The sequence below is a fragment of the Oncorhynchus clarkii genome, chromosome 11, assembly GCF_045791955.1.
Source record: "Oncorhynchus clarkii lewisi isolate Uvic-CL-2024 chromosome 11, UVic_Ocla_1.0, whole genome shotgun sequence".
Lineage (NCBI taxonomy): Eukaryota > Metazoa > Chordata > Actinopteri > Salmoniformes > Salmonidae > Oncorhynchus > Oncorhynchus clarkii.
The window spans coordinates 23,830,540-23,847,362 of record NC_092157.1 but is presented as its reverse complement, the minus strand read 5'-3'; the positions used below and the strand labels follow the sequence as shown (position 1 = coordinate 23,847,362).

The 16,823-nt window shown below is 43.8% G+C and overlaps 1 protein-coding gene across 1 annotated transcript; it reads right to left on the bottom strand.

Moving 5' to 3' along the window:
* Nucleotides 1-13,025: 13,025 nt before the first annotated feature.
* Nucleotides 13,026-16,150, bottom strand: LOC139420687 (deltex E3 ubiquitin ligase 3L a). The gene is made up of 5 exons (XM_071170910.1): nucleotides 15,972-16,150; nucleotides 15,740-15,822; nucleotides 15,477-15,631; nucleotides 13,690-13,901; nucleotides 13,026-13,364 (listed from the first exon to the last, which is right to left on the bottom strand). The coding sequence occupies exons 2-5, from the start codon at nucleotides 15,813-15,815 to the stop codon at nucleotides 13,295-13,297; spliced, it is 513 nt and encodes a 170-aa protein (XP_071027011.1). The 5' UTR covers nucleotides 15,816-15,822; nucleotides 15,972-16,150; the 3' UTR covers nucleotides 13,026-13,294.
* Between the last annotated feature and the right edge of the window lie 673 nt (nucleotides 16,151-16,823).

Below are 16,823 nucleotides of genomic sequence, written 5' to 3'. Positions count from 1 at the left end.
ATACGGCCCCTGGGCTTATCAGCTTCTGTGATCACATAAATTGTAGTAAACTTTCCTCCTCCAGACAAGCCGGGAGCCTGGGAGACAGCCACGTTGAGGACTCATTACCGTAGGCCAGCATTACCCAGGAGACAATGCGTCACTCCTCCCCAACACCACAACCAGTGCTCCAAAACCTTCGCCTGTCAGTCGTCATCGGCAATAGCGCTGTCAGAACCCCCCCCCCCTCCCGCCCCCTTCCGTCTGGTTGATAACTGTCCAGCCCAAATTTTAAGGCGGATTAAAGCTATTATGACTACTGGTGGTTGTGTCTTCCATTTAACTCTGTGTTGTTTACCACAGCTTAGGGATCAATACCTTCCAGAGGGTTGTTAGACTTGAGGGTGCCGTTGACACCTAATTACCAATATGTGAGTATGATTATTGTCCTGTAAACAGTCTGTTGTGGTTTGTTTGTGTGGGCGGACCTGATTGCACACAGGAGGTTCTTCCGAATCACTTCAACTGGAAGGAAATGGTTTGCTACAATGGCCAGGGCCAGGTGTGAGTTGGCAAAAGACTACTCAGAGTACTCATAGTCATTTTTTCCCCCAACTTACTCAGATATACTGGATCACTTATACCGACTAACAACAAATATTATTTATTGTCACATACACCAGATGGGTGCAGTGAAATGTGTTTTACAGGGTCGGCCACAGTAGTACGACATCCCTGGAGCAAATTAGGGTTAAGTGCCTTGCTCAAAGGCACATCGGCAGATTTTTTTTACCTTGTCAGATCAGGTATTCCAACCAGCAGCCTTTTGGTTACTGGCCCAACACTCTAACCACTAGACTACCTACCGTGCAAATATTATGGTGTTCTATTAATGCATTTATAATGTGTTAATTAGGTCAGATTTAATGTACGTTGCATAAAGTGATTCTACAAAATAATGACTTATCAGCCTTAGAAAGGTATGATACAAGGTATGATAATGTTAGATAAGTCTAATAATCTTGCTTGTGCTGACTTGGTAGGATCTGAGCTGCAGGACAGGGTAGGTTTGGCTGCTGCTCTCTCCTTCCTCTCCCCAGCTCTGTCTAAATACACACCCTCTGTTCTGTTACCATGTGGTCCAACAGCTATCATTCAGTTTCCCCTCGCAGACACAGCGCTATCAGTCATCTGCCACTCGTGGGCCTGAATACCCTAACACCCTAACACGCATACGTTCGGGCTGGGGGATCACTCACAAGGAGTTTGGAAATGATTGCATCTCCGCAATGTCTTTAAGGAGGGGTTGAGGAGGTGGTGGCCTGGGTGGAGGGATGGATGGATCAGAGAAGAGGTGGAGAGGTGAAGGGGTGGAGAGTTGAAGGGGGGGATGAGTCGAATGGGTAAACCTAGGTGAAGGCTGGACACTCGTGCAGGGATAGAGAGAGAGAGAGAGAGAGCGAGAGAGTGAGAAGGAGGTATTGGAAGGTATGGACAGAGTGAGGGAGGAATTGAAGGGATGTATTGTTGCTGTCTCATGGAGGTGTGGGTGTAGTTCATCACTCTGGACCCTTGGTGATAGAAGGGCCTTGTTCAAGCCTCCATTTTAAATCTGTGGGTCAGATGTCCAGGTCCGCCCGTGTCCCCTGCCCTCTGGGGTGGTCAGAACACAGGTGACAGGAACGGAGATTGCTCTCTGGTTCCTCTTTAAAAACACCTTACGCTCCCATGTCGACCCCCCCCCCCCCCCCCCCCCCCCCCCGAACGCCTGATCCCTATGGATGAGAATAGGATGGATCTCTCCTTTTGTCAATTGCTTGTGTTGCATTTTGAATGCTGGGTTCTTATAATTGAATGACTCAGAGACTAAACAAATGTCTTCAGCTTTGCAGGAAACAAATGCAACACAAACAGGATGGACAAAGCCTTTATCTATGTGTCTCTGTGGTGTATTATAGTCCTTCTGAGTAGTGTCAGGGTGAACATGATATTCTAAACCCCCAGCAGGAAACAGCATGGTGAGTGACCTCATCAGTCAGTCACTAATTGCTGTGATTTTCTCTGGTTTGATAGGACTTCTGCCTCACCCACACAGAGCTGGTCCTGGCCCATTAATCACACATGAATACCTGTCACTGTGAGAGGCTGCACTCGTCCAACAACCCTCTGACAGCCAAGGTCCTGACGACCAGGGAAAATGAGCATGGGGAGAGAGTACTGGGGAAGAAATGACACCCTATTCATTACACTCTTAGAAAAAAGGGTACCAAAAGTGTTCTTCGGCCGTCCCCATAGGAGAACCCTTTTTGGTTCCATGTAGAACCTTTTTTGATTCCAGGTAGAACTCTTTTGGGTTCCATGTACAGGTTTCTACATGGAAGTAAAAAGGGTTCTACCTGGAACCCAAGGGGTTCTTCAAAGGGTTATCCTATGGAGACAGCTTAAGAACCCTTTTAGGTTCTAGATAGCACATTTTTTTCTAAGAGTGTATATACAGTAGTGCACTATTTTTGACCAGAGCACCATGGGCCCATAGGGCTCTGGTCAAAAGTAGTACACTGTGCAGAGAATAGGGTGCCATTTTGGACGTAGCCATGGAAAGTTAAACGGAGGGTTATGGGTAACAAGTGTCAATCCTTGAAATGTAGTTTTGATCTCTATAAGTAAGGTCACCAGTGTGTGGAGCGTTCATCAAGAAAACCGATTTCAGGTTTTACTGCTCTTGTTTTTTATTATATTTGGCAGCCTCAAATAATCTATCATCTTTGTTTATCTCGCAGGTCATTCCTGCAGTGGGAAATAGTCATTTGCGGTAACCTCTTCATACCTCCATGCCCCTAACCTCCCCTCAACCTTATCTAAAGAGTGTCTCACTCTGCCTATACCATGCCTCTAATATCACCCCATCAACTCTATGAAAACTGCCTATACCAGTGGTGAGTTATGAAGTCCCTCACACATGGTAAATATTACCTCTGCCCACCCCCTCCAACACCCCATAAGCCCTCCAGACAAATGCTAGCTTAGCGAGACCATCAGGGCTTTAAATGTTGGCCATAAAGAAGGAGAAGACGAAGAGAGAGAGAGGTGGAAGAGGAGGAGGAGGTGGAGGGAGGGAGGGAGGGAGCTAAAATGAACATATGGAATATTATGGTGGAGAGGTGGAGATTCCTCTGGCCAAACACACACACACATAGATAGACCTGAGAGAGAGCGAAAAATGGGGTCTGTATGTTTCCGATTTATGACTCGTCCTTTAAGTCGGGGGTTTCAAATTGGCCGGTGGTCAGAGAGTGATGAGTGCATGACATTTATTGGAGCCGGGGGACCTGGGTAAACTGTCAGTGAAGAGGGCTGCTCTGCCCGGGCACCATGTGCGGCGCGCGGCTATTGAAGGTTATGTTGAAGTCTGTGTCATTAAGAAGACAGACCCACTGTCAGGAAACATATCCTCCTTGGGTTTCCCCTCTCCTCTGCTTCTCTCCAGGCAGAAACAGGCAGAAATCTATCAGCCGTCGGTGAGAGAAATCCTTTTATTAAGAAATAAAAGGGAGAAGTGGTCTACCCACCACAGTGTCATCCATTTTGGCAGCTCTGCCTCTGTAATAACTTTGTCTCTGAGGCTGCCTGCTGCCCAGTCCGGCTGCACATAGAGAGAGACATGACATTTATCCTGGAAGCATGTGGGTCTATCTCAAGAGAGAAAGAGGGTGTTTTGTTACAGTACAAAGCTGAAACCTTGGCGCTGATTTAAAAGTCTCACAAATAATGATGTTGTCTGGTTGGTTATTTATAAGAATTGTCAAAAGGAATGTGGCCTATTTCATTTCAGGTGAAAGAACTATGTCTTTAGCACAGCTAGCCAAGTGGCAAACATTTTACGTGTCACTGGAGTCCCCTGAGCTTGTATAATGTTGACAGCATATCGTAGAACCCCTAAGTTCTCCCCCTGACCAATCAGATGTCCTGTTTGTTTAACATGAAGCAGTGTCCCAGCGAATGAGAGCAGGGCCATCAGAGAGAAGATGATCACATTAATTATTCAATATAGAAAAGCCAATTTTCTCTCAGATCTAACCTTTACCCGGCGAATCGCCTCTGCCCGTGTGTGTGTGCGTGCGTGTGTTTGTGTGTGTATATGTGTCTGTATACACTCTGATTACGTCCTCGTTGCCACTGTGTGAATAGCTTTTAATGTCCCCATTGCCAGCTCACACCTCTCCACCCACTCTGTTTATTAAAATACGTCCATCGTTAAGAGAGCAAATAGAACCAGGATATTAGAATATTATGGCAAGGGTTGGGAAGTGTAAATATCAAGGTTATTGCTTTGATAACGCATAGGGGTTATGCGTTACATCCTCAATGGCCAACATAATATTAGTCAAGTGAGTTTTCCATTTGGGCTGAAAATGGGTTGAGTACATTGAAATAACACAAAACCTCCACAAAAACACTTAATGGGAAAGCAGAAAGGCTGCACACGAGTACATTGCATTCTGTCAGATGAAATGAGTGTGTCAAAAGTGTTGAAAAAGGAGATTTTATTCTCTGCTTTGTTGTGATGTCCCTTTGAGAGAGAGGGGGAGAGAAAGAGAGAATGACAGAGAGAGACAGAGGGAGACAGACAGAGAGAGGGGGGTAATAGAGAAAGTGGAACGAAGAGAGAGAAACAAAGAGAGAAAATGAGGATTAAAAAAAAGAAGAAACATTGCAGCATCGATTGCATGGGTGGCGATGGCCCACGTATGAAGCGCCCTAGTGCTCGATCCCACAGCTGAGCCACAGTGGCGATTTGTCACCTTAAAGCTCATTAATCACTGAATCGAGTTTTGAGGGGGGCTGTGCTGTGCATTGAGGGGATTGGGGACTAAGCAAGCAGGGTCACCCCATCCATCCAGGACCCATGCTGGAGCACCCAGGGACCTGCAAGGTCAGGATCAAGGCAGGGAGAGGAGCTGTATGGGCTGGGTTGGGGCTGGGTTTGGCTGAGCTGGGGCTAAGGCTGGGCTGAAGCTGGGATCACACTGCCAGCTCAACCCAGATCCTAAGGTACCTGTCACTTTTCCACTGTGTGATATTTGGTGTAGTCGGCAAGATCTGGGCCTCAGAGTGGGCAGTTGTAAAGTAGGGGTCCATTTTATATGCTTTTTCTTTTTTGTGTTTTGTCTCTACTGCACTCTGCCTGCTCAACCCAGATCCTAAAGAACCTGTCAATGTTCACCTTCTGACACATGTACTGTACTGTACTGTATTGCACTGTACGTGCAATGACACCTTTTCTCTATGGGCAGCTAGCTACTGTATCCACAAACGCACTCCTCTCTATGTAACATGGTCCCCTTTCTTTGTATTATTCTGTCTAAATGGCAGTAGAGAACACCACCAGCAGAGTGGTCCCACTGGTCTCATCTGAAAACAGAGCACTACACAGGAGCTTTATTGGGGTAAGGAGGTATCGAGCCAGAGCAAGGGGCTCTCACTAGCATGGCCTGTAAGACATACGGTAGATGTGGTTGGTCTGACAAATGTGTCTTGTGGTTTCCTCTCTTTGTCTTTACTGCCTGCATTATATATACAAAAGTATGTGGACAACCCCTTCAAATGAGTGGATTCGGCTATTTCAGCCTCACCCGTGGCCAGGCCTAATTGCCCAACATCAGTGCCCGAACTCATTAATGCTCTTGTGGCTGAATGGAAGCAAGTCCCCGCAGCAATGTTCCAACATCTAGAGGAAAGCCTTCCCAGAAGAGTGGAGGCTATTATTGCAGACAAACTCCATATTGTTGCCCAAGATTTTGGAATGAGATTTTCGACGAGCAGGTGTCCACATACTTTTGGTCATATCGTGTATCTATTTAATGGACTTGCATTTTTTTTAAACAGTGTCCAGAGAGCATGAAGGCAACGTGAAGTGCGTCACTGGGTTTTGAGTGAGTGACACAAGTGGGAGAAAGACGACAACTCTACGTCGACGGTATCACAGCCCTCCATCTCTGGCCTCTCAAAAGACTGAATGTTAGCTAAAAGGAGGAGTGCAGGCGAGGGGCCAATGAAGGTCTGTACTGTATCAGATCTCTGACTCCATAGAAGCATTGCTCTTCGGGGCTATAGAAAGATATCAACACACTGTAGTGTCTCTGTATGAGAGTAGCAAACAGCTAACCTTAGTATACAATCGGCCTGAGGGCTATCAGGTCGGACCATCTCTGAGTCTTTGGCTAGCGTTGTAAGAGGACAAAGTGGGGACACTGGGGGCACAGAGTGTGTGACAGGTCTCTGTCAGAAATGAAAAGAGCACAGCCTCAAAGAGATACAGGGGAAGGGAAAGGGGAAGGGTGGAAAGAGTCAGGGTCTAGATATGATATGAATGGCATTGTGGGGATTGAGTGGGTATGTGACGAGTGTTGCCTTTTCAATGTGTGTGTGAGACAGAGGTTTGTGTGGTGGCTTTTTGAAAGCATGGAGTCTGGTACCTTAGAAATCAAATCAAATAAATTGTATTGGTCACATACAAATATTCTGCAGATGTTATTGCGGGTGTAGCAAAATGCTTGTGTTCCTAGCTCCAGCAGTGCAGTAATATCTAGCAATTCACAACAATACACACAAATCTAAAAGTAAAAGAATGGAATTAAGAAATATATAAATATTAGGACGAGCAATGTCGGACTGGATGTATAGACATTATAGACATTATGGACAGTATGTGGATAGAATATTTAGTATATCTGTACAATACGTAGTATAGAATAGTATATATACAGCAATAGGATGGCATTAACTAGAATACAGTATATACATATAAAATTAGTAGAACAGAATGTAAACATTATTAAAGTGACCAGTGATTTCATGTCTATGTAAATAGGGCAGCAGCCTCTAAGGTGCAGGGTTAAGTAACCGGGTGGTAGCCGGTTGTGACAGTGACAAAGTTCAGGGCAGGGTACCGGGTGGAGGCTGGCTAGTGATGGCTATTTAACAGTCTGATGTCCTTGAGATAGAAGCTGTTTTTCAGTCTCTCGGTCCCAGCTTTGATGCGCCTGTACTGACCATGCCTTCTAGATGATAGCGGGGTGAACAGGCCGTGGTTCGGCTGGTTGATGTCCTTGATGATCTTTTTGGCCTTCCTGTGACATCGGGTGCTGTAGGTGTCCAGGAGGGCAGGCAGTGTGCCCCCCGATGATGCGTTGGAATCTTGTCTTTAGCAGAATGTTGTAAGTCACAGACATGTTCACAGGTGGCTGGTCTCCCCCATCCCTTAACGTCTCACACACACATTCACTCCTCTGTACGCTGTTCATTAACCTTGTCCTATGTAAACAAATCTTTTTCCATGTGCAGGCCTTTTCAGGGATTGTCAAAGTTCATTTCCACCTCTATGGAAGAAGCCTATCAACATCTTGGCCAGTTTGTTTGCAAGTAAGCTGACCTCGTTGTACACACGGATCCTGTGTGTCCCTGTTCTATCTGGATCAGCTAGCTAAATAACTCTTCTTTTTTTTTTTTACCTTTCTGTTTTGATAACCTCAGGGAAAGAGGAGAGGACATCCCGTAACCTCCACAGGACCGGAGATGTCTCCACGCTATCCACCTCTCTCTGTAAGATTTATCACACCGTAAACCATTTTCCTTCTGAGATTGACTCAGCTCACCTTTGTGGCATCAGCCTGTTTTTTTTTTACGGACACCATTCAGGTCTAATTGATGGCTTACCATCTCTTTTCCCCCTTGTCATGGAGGGTTTATAGGGCCTGTAAAACAGGAGACACAGTGACACAAATGGGATGCAGCGCAAACTTCTGTCAGGCGGACAGGGAGGGACGCGAGACTGGCTGTTCCCCCGACGAGACACAATAGCTCACATGACAGCCCTGACGATTCAAATCTATGTTGTGTTTTCAGTCCTCTTTTTTTTACACTGTTTTTCCAAGAAACCCACAGGCACTTTCCGTGTGGTTCAAGCTCTTGGTTGACCTAAAAGTTCCTCTTCTTCTTCTTCTTTTCTCGCTCCAAAACCCTGGACACAGGGCATAACTTCATTACTCCATCTTCTCTATCCCTGATCAATAATGCACACAGCTACTGATTGCATGTTTGTCCGGAGGTATTTGTTTATAATAATGGGTTTGCCCCCGTTGAGTCAGTTCTATGAACAACCTGACCGTCATCAAACTTTATCATCCCTATTGTTTGATAGGATAACTAAAATATTAGATCTGTTCGCATGGCGCTAGCTAATCACACTAACCAAACAGCGTTTTACATTCACTTTATCTTCTCTTAACAATGTGACATAATTATCACTGTTGTGACTAGGGTGGGCAGTCTAGTTTCTTTATTTCTATGTTTTCTATTTCTTTCTTTGGCCGGGTGTGGTTCTCAATCAGAGGCAGCTGATCAATCAGAGGTCTCTGATTGAGAATCATACTTAGGCAGCTTTTTTCCCACCTGTGTTTTGTGGGTAGTTTTGTTTGCACCAGACAGAACCGTTTTGTTTTGTTCCACGTTGTTATGTTGGCTCAGTTTGAATACGTATCATGAACACGTGCTGCGCTTTATTCCTCTTCTTCAGACGAGCGTGACAACTATTGTATGAGAAAAGTGTGGTGTTTTCAACATCAACACTTTTACATAGAAATGAACTGTCTCCTTTTACCTGCTTTTTCTACTAAAATCACCACCGTTTCTCTGCCAGTGTTTGAACTACAGAGTAAAGAGGGGAAAGTTGCCTCATGGGGGTTCAGTAAACTGTGAACAAGGCCCAGACTGAGAGACCCAGGCCAGTGAGACCAGAGGCATCCATCTTCAGCGTTTGTGGCCCATGTCTTTTAATGAACTGTCTGGGAATCTGCTTTGTCTTCTAAAAGGGATTGCATCTAATTGTGGTTCAAATTAAAGACCCTAATGAAACAAGCTCCACAGCCCATTCATCACCACTAACAAGGGAACTGTACACCGCTTAGTACAGAGAGACATTGGTTGCATCCCAAATGGCACCTATTCCCATAGGAGTCGATTCCAACTTTCCTACACATGCCTTTCCTATGCACTTCTCAGTCGTTGGTATTCAGACTTAGCCTACCTTATTCAGTTGTGTAATGCGCTCTTCAGTTGTGGCTACCTTGCACACTCTGAATACATTTCATTCAACTGCTGAAAACCCTCCCACTTGCTGGCCAACAGATTTTGTGGTGGCGTTTTCATTGAATAGGGTTTCGGTACATTTATCTTAAGCCATCCCTTTAAATACAGTGTGCCTTTTACATAGTTTGACTTTTTTCTACAGACTCACTAGAATAGGGAAGGGAACAGGTTGAGAATATCAGGGATCAATGAAAGAAAGCCATACAAAAATATATAAACGTACCATGCAACAATTTCAAATATTTAACTGAGCTTATTATAAAGGTGAATTTCTATGGTGAAAATGATCTTCCCCAAACATGAAACTCACACGCTGCTTATGTATGCAGTTAGGCTCTACACCCCCTGTAAAGCCGATTCACGTGCGGCTATGATTCTAAAAAAGCTGCAAAAAATATTGTCACCCATTCAAACTATTCTTGATTTTCTCTTTACATATACTAAATAATATATTTGTGAAATTTGTTTTCATTTAGAATGCACCATTATCATGCACTTGTCTCCAAACAGGGGCAGTGGGAAAAATATGACATCTACGCACTTAAATAGCGAATGGAGGAGCTTTTCTCATGGTTCATGTTCATGCCAGCCAGGTAGCCTATACTCCTGTTGTTAAGATAAGCAATGTGCTTAATATTAGGAAAGTTGAAAAATAAATATATTAGGCCTAGTCAGAAAGCTGATGGGATCCTCCCCTTTTTAATAGAGGTCATCACTCTGTTGTCTAGCTCAATTGCATAGCCCTATAGAAACGTTGCACAACATGAGCTCATGGGCTCTCATGAAGTGTTTGATTAGATTTTTGATCACATTTGCATTGGTGTCAGAGTGATTAGAGGGACAATAAAGTGCTGAGTACCAGGCAGTTAGCAAGTTTGGTAGGCTACTAATGACCAATAACTGCATCAGAGCTTTGAGAAGCCTAATTACTAAACGGTCACGTGGAGTTTGACTGCCTTCATGACTCGTGATCGCCAGTGTGGCGGTAATATGGTCACCGCAACAGCCCTAGTGACCACCATTTGCCTCATGCGGCATGACACATCTTCTTTGCATAGAGTTGATAAGGCTGTTGACTGTGGCATGTGGAATGTTGTCCCACTCCTCTTCAATGGCTGTGCAAAGTTGCTGGATATTGGCGGGAACTGGTACACGTTGTCGTACAAGTCAATCCAGAGAATCCCAAACATGCTCAATGGGTGACATGTCTGGTGAGTTTCCAGGCCATGGATGAACTGGGACATCTTCAGCTTCCAGGAATTGTGTACAAATCGTTGCGACATTGTGCCGTGCATTATCCTGCTGCACCATGAGGTGATGGCGGCGGATGACCAGAGCAGTCTCGATTGAGTGACCCGTCTTGAAGCCTGACTTGTTAGGATCCAGAACATCCTTCTGAGAGAGATAATGAGAAAGTTGATCAGAGACAGCACGCTCAAGTGTTTTGTAAAGAAAATAAATAAGGGATACAGGTCTGTAGTTTTTGACCTTCAGATAAGTCAAATGTTGGTTTCTTGAGAAGGAGCAACTCGGGCCATTTTGAAGTCAGAGCTTCTCTGACTTCAGTTTGTGCAGAGATTCTTTCATTTCCTTGTAATAGAGAGAATAGTGTGCAATACTATTGCACTAACAATGGAACTGCACTAACAATGGAACTGTGTGATGACACGGCCAAACAAGGCCCCCCCCCCACACACACACACATTTTGAAATAGCATTTTTGTCCCCCCCAGTTATATAATTGGAATGTGAGGCAATGGTGTGCTTTAGGACCATGCAGATGCCTCTGAGCGGTCTGGTAGGCTGTTTGGAGTGTTTATACAAAACAATTGAATAATAATAATAATAATTAATAAGGCTTGGTCTGCGCTCCGCTACATAACGATTTAATTAGCCTACGTCTTTAAAAAAAAATATGATCCACTGTTACTTATGATCCTCAGCAACAGCCAGGAGGAAACAAATGAAGATAAATGAAAGAATGGAAGGAAATGGAATTATAATGTAGGCTAAACCAACTGAAGGGAACTAACAGTAAAATGTCAGTTGAATATGTGTGGTTATTAGGCCTACTGACGGTTGATACTGATAGTGGCAAATATTTAACATGATACAAATAGGAGATCGAGAAAGTCAAGGTATCCTGTAATTAAGACATTCGAGAGTGCCCACCCCTGCATGTTAAAAGGCAGTGCAAATGTGATGTTGCATATTGGCACAGTTTTTCATCAACTTTACAGTGGGAAACTGTATATGCTGATGTGCTTCAGTTTGCTGCCAATATGACTGGTTACACATTTGTCTCCAGCGATTATAAGGTCAAATATATCTAAAACAAGATTCATTTATATTTACAATTCCTTTGTCCAAATGGATTATTAATGTACCTTGCTCTTGTCAATGGTGTTTATCAGGTTGTAAATTGCAGTGTATGGAGAACGGTGTTATTTCTATCCTCCAAAAATAAATACATGCCTTTCCCACTTGGCACTGAAAGGTTCGCTAGACCTTATTCACATTTTCCTTGCGCGTAAAGGTGGAGGGAATTAAGTGAAAGTCACCTTAATTTACTTGATCTCCCCCCAAACGAATAAGTTGGTCAGAATACGCATAGACGAAAAGTGCATCAAAAGGGAATTATGTTCCATTTATGACAGCTTAACTCTGGTCTGAATCGGGCCCATAGGGCTGTGGTAAAAAGTAGTGCACTAGGTAGGGAAGAGAGGGAATAGGGTGCCATTTGGGACTCATGCAGCGAGAGGAGAGGAAGAGGAAGAGGAGGAATTAATGGAGAGAGAAAATATTTCTGCTGAGAATTCAAGCTTTCTATGGCTGATTAAAAAAAAGTGTTTTTTGTCTTTGGTCTAAGGGGTAGTCATGATTTGTCAATGATTTCTGGCCATATCTAACAGGGCTGCCTGCGTCACAAAGGCTAATACAAAACACTGCTAACAGAGACAGAGACACGATCACTCACATACACAATCTTTCTTTCCCTCTCTCTCTCTCTCTCTCTCTCTCTCTCTCTCACACACACACACACACACACAAGCACATGCACACACTGAGCATCAAGTCATCTCTTTTCCTCATGGGTCTTTCTAAGAAAGACAGAGATAGGAGGCTTCTGATGACAGGGGAAGTGGCGACGATGGGGGCCAGAATGTGCTGGAGGATACGAGCCTGCGAGGTGCATGGGAGGGGGGACTTGAGTGCCTCAGTGAGACAGATTTGATAGCTGTCGTTGCGGTGGCTGTGGCTGCCGCTCCAGCTCCAGACCCTGACAGTTGGGACGGATGACTCTACTGTGAAACGTCCAGGAGAAAGTGGTTTAAGAGGCGCCCCTGGATGACAGACACCTCCCTAATGGGACCAGCCAATGAGATTAGACTTTATTGTCTGTATGAAGCCCAGGCTGTAATTCAGTTTGAAAAGAACAGAGGGCCTTGCCGTCACCCTGGGAAAGTTCACACTCTGCAATCTGGACCAATAACATGCTAGGCCAGCAGGAAGGAAGGAAGGAGATCAGAAAAATAATAACTATGAGAGGGTAAACTTTTTTCTCAGGAAAAGGGGCTAGGGCTTAGGGTGTTGTTGCAGGGAGGTAGACAAAGGTTGGGAAGCATCCTGTGCTTAAAAGTCATTTGTGTGGTTTGGAGAGACTGGTGTGTGGATATGTGACTAACCTTAGTTTTCAAATGAATGCTGTTATCTTTATGGAACCACTGACATATGTCAGACTACTATATCCTGAAGAACACACCTCCTATTCAATATAAGTAGTCAGTATATAGGGAATAGAGTGCCATTTGGGACATGGCCCTGGTCAAAAGTAGTGCACTACATAGGGAACAAGGTGCCTATGAGCTGGTTTTGGAGACATAAACAACCACAAGAGGGAGTGTGCAGCAAACAGCTATTTATTGTACATTCTGTACATAAGGACCCTGTAGTCTAAAATATTAATATATTATCAAAGCTTTCAAGAAACAAAACCAACACGATACATTACAGCAGCTAATAAACTTGTACGTAATCCTGCTGTAGAGGTCTAAAATAATTGTACACCGGGACCTGTAGGCTACGACAGAGCAATCAGCACCTTTCAGACATTACTGTTGACGTTGACAGTGTTGATAACTGATGTTGATTGGATCTTAGTCGCCTCTCATTCGATGCCTTTGTCTTTCAGTATTTTCCTCGCTGTTTTCAAGTAGTCCGGGTCTGGATAGCTGTGACTGAATTATCAGAAAAACAAATGAATGTCTATGACTAAAGTAAATTGTGTGTACAGATGCAGAGTTAATATAGATGAAACACTGGGACAGACAGATTACATAGATTTACAAACATAAAAGATTTAAAGTGAGTATTTAAAGATAAATCATTTAAGGCTTGATTAAATCTGTATCACCAAAGTTCAGTGTTATAGCATTATTTAAATGTGAAGGTAATTTCCGATTGAGCCGAAATGTATGGAGGGTTTACCGTGAATGCAGAGTCCACTAACATGGGAACTTTGCCTTTTTCTATTGCTCTGTAGCACACACATCCAGCACTAACCTGTCTTTTCCTGCATCAGGGGTTGTTTTATGGGGTATATCTGCCCATGTGACCATATCCTCTCCATTCTCATTGGTTGCTACAGTAAAGACCAGCCTCTGGTAGAAGGCCTTATCCAATAGCCCCAGGATCCTCCTTCCATCGCGGTTGTCGGGCAAATACGCCAATGTCCTCATTCCCAAAAACGTCTGCCCTGGATTGGGATGCTTGTCCTGTAAAATCAGAATATCTGAATAAATCCAAAATAATCATGGATCTGTGAAATACCTCTAAAACTTCAAATTTTACGGCTGATTTCCTGCAAATCTACACATTTTGCCATAGGTTGGAGGCAAGTGTTTGCAGTTTATAGTATGATAACTGGTGATCAATGGGCCCCACCCCGTTCGCTAATTCGACCAGGATTACTACAAGTTTAGAAAGCTGTCCGCTGCACTCTTTTTAAAAAAAGGGGTCATCTAGAACCTAAAAGTGTTCTTCGGCTGTCCCTGTAGGAGAACAGTTTGAAGAACCCTTTTTGGGTCCATGTAGAATGCTATTGGTTCCAGGTAGAACCGTTTGGGTTCAATGTAGAACCCTTTCCACAGAGGGTTTTACATGGAACCCAAAATGGTTCTAACTGGAATCAAAAAGGGTTTTCCTATGGGGTCAGCCGAAGAACCCTTTAGGAACCCTTTTTTTAAGAGTGTAGACTTAACAATCTAATTCATTTTAGCTGACATGGGCTAATTGAGTGACTGCTGATGCACCCCCCCCCCCCCCCCCTGCAAAAAAAGGGCTGGCTTAAGTCATGGAAAAATGTATAGAATTGCAGCATACTTGCATAAAAACTGCAACATTTTCTCTACGCCCCAAAGCAAAATGTGTAGAAAATAACTCTAAAACTTCAATTTAGTCTCTACGTCATCAATTGGTGGGCCACTAAAACGCATCGCCAAAAGGTGGGTGGACCCAACAAAATGTTACTTAGGGCCCCCAAAAGGCTAGCAAATAGCTGGCATGAATGACTGTACCTCCAGTCTAAAATCTGAGATGCAATACTATGTACACTGTCTGTTTGATGTTTTCCTTTTTATTAGTGGTAAAGTTAAAGCCGGGTAACCGGTCGTGTTTGTTCCTTTTCATTATAAACTAACGTAAATTCAACGTGAAATCAATAAAAAATGTCACCATGACATTGGACTTAGGTTAGAAGTTGGGTTGATTCAACATCATCACATTTACTTTTTTTTTGTTGAAATGACATGGAAAGAATGCTGATTCAGCCAGTTTTTGCCCAGTGGGGTGCACCTGTTCTGAATACATTCAAAGATATTTGATTTCCTTCATGCTAGTTGCTGACTTGTAGTGAATGCATTACATCACCCATTCTGTGTTTCCTCCTCGGTGGTATGCAACATCTCAATGACTAGCGACTAGCCTAACCTGATTTACCACATCATCACATCAACAGGATGGAATGTCACCAAACTCTCTATAAGCACCTGTAGAATGCGTTTCTCTTTCCTCAGAACACTCAGAAGTGGAACACACTTAGAATAGAACAGTATGAGTGAGTAAGGGAGTAAAATATCCAACACATGGCAAATACACTTCAAACTTGAATTTGAAATTTGAGCTATCATGCCAGCTCCTCCTGTCACTCATTGGCATGTTTGGCTTGACAAAGACAGCAATGGAGTTGGCAAGAGTACAAACAGATCTGGGACCAGGCTATATGATGTATGCTATTCTGTATAATAAATACATGCAAAGTACTGAAGCCTTTTGTTTTAACACTAACTTACTGTTTGCATTCCATCTGCAAAAACATAATTGATCTGTATGGTGTTGTCCCCTGGGTAACCAGGGAGGTCTCTGTGTAGAATGACCCATGTCATCTGTCCCTCTGGCTGGCTGCCCTCTGACACCTCAGCATAGCTCCCCTTCACATCCCCATTAGCTGGGGGCAGACACACACAACCAGGTAGGGTCAGAGTTCAATCTTAAGTATTAGAGTGACAAAGAAAGGGATGAGCGAGAGAGAGAGAAGAATATCCAGGTAGTGTACCTTGGTCTATCAGTGCTGGGGGTCCCTGACCATCCAAGTACCTGGTGCAATACATTTTCTCTTGTTTAGCACCCATAGCAGGGCTGTGGGGGGAGAGAAATAACACAATGTACCTTTCAGTAAGAGAGGATTTTAAACTATTTCAAAGAAGACATTGTAGTATTAAACTGTGAAAACATCCAGCAAGTCTGATGGTTGGCGATTGCCAAGATCTATTAAACTTAGTCCTCACCTGTGTCACTCAATTGTGTGATGGTCTCCACAGCCTTGTTACTCCTCAAGAGCCTTATTTTCTCCTCTGGTCCTGTAGCTCAGACCACGTTCATTCAGCTCGTCCCAATACTAACCATTACGGTCTGGGACTGGGTCTGAGTAACTCTGTTTCCTCTACCAAGCTGTCACCTGAGTACTATGCTGCGGTCAAATGTTTTTGACAATAATGCTGGCAGTCCTGTCATGTGTGTTCGGGTGGGTGTGGCGGGAGGTACTTTTGGAAAGTATATGCACAGGGGTTGAGGTTCTTCCTTGTTCAGCCTCACAACAAAAGGAGGCGTGGCAGAAAGTAGACATTATCATGTGGTTTATTGTTGGTTCCTTCTTAATTCACATTTAGATGGGTTGGTGTTGATGCCTTAAATGCCTTAATCTACAGTAGATTGTTATTCTTCACCTTCGTTACAATGTTCTTGAGCTCTTGTGTTCCTTGAATTGTCAACTGAGTCATCAATGACCAGGCTACACTTTCTCCAATGCCATTTCTCAAAATGAGTTTACGTGTGTTTTGGTGGCATCGACAATTTAATTAGACTGATAAATGAATGCATATTACAACAGGAAATGAGACTTTCTATCAGTACAGTGACTTCAAATAGATGTCAACGTAGACCAAAACTCTTTCAGACTGCTCCAAACTCCCCAGACAGGTCAAGTCGTGCATGATACAGGTGTTGTGGGTCACTGGGTGTGGCAGACTGGTCCTATTGTGTTTTAGGAGTAAGTGTGATGGGGACATAGATTACCATGTCAGTTAGTATCATGCACTGGTTGAAATTCCAGTGTTGTTTAAATGTTTCATTTAATGGTG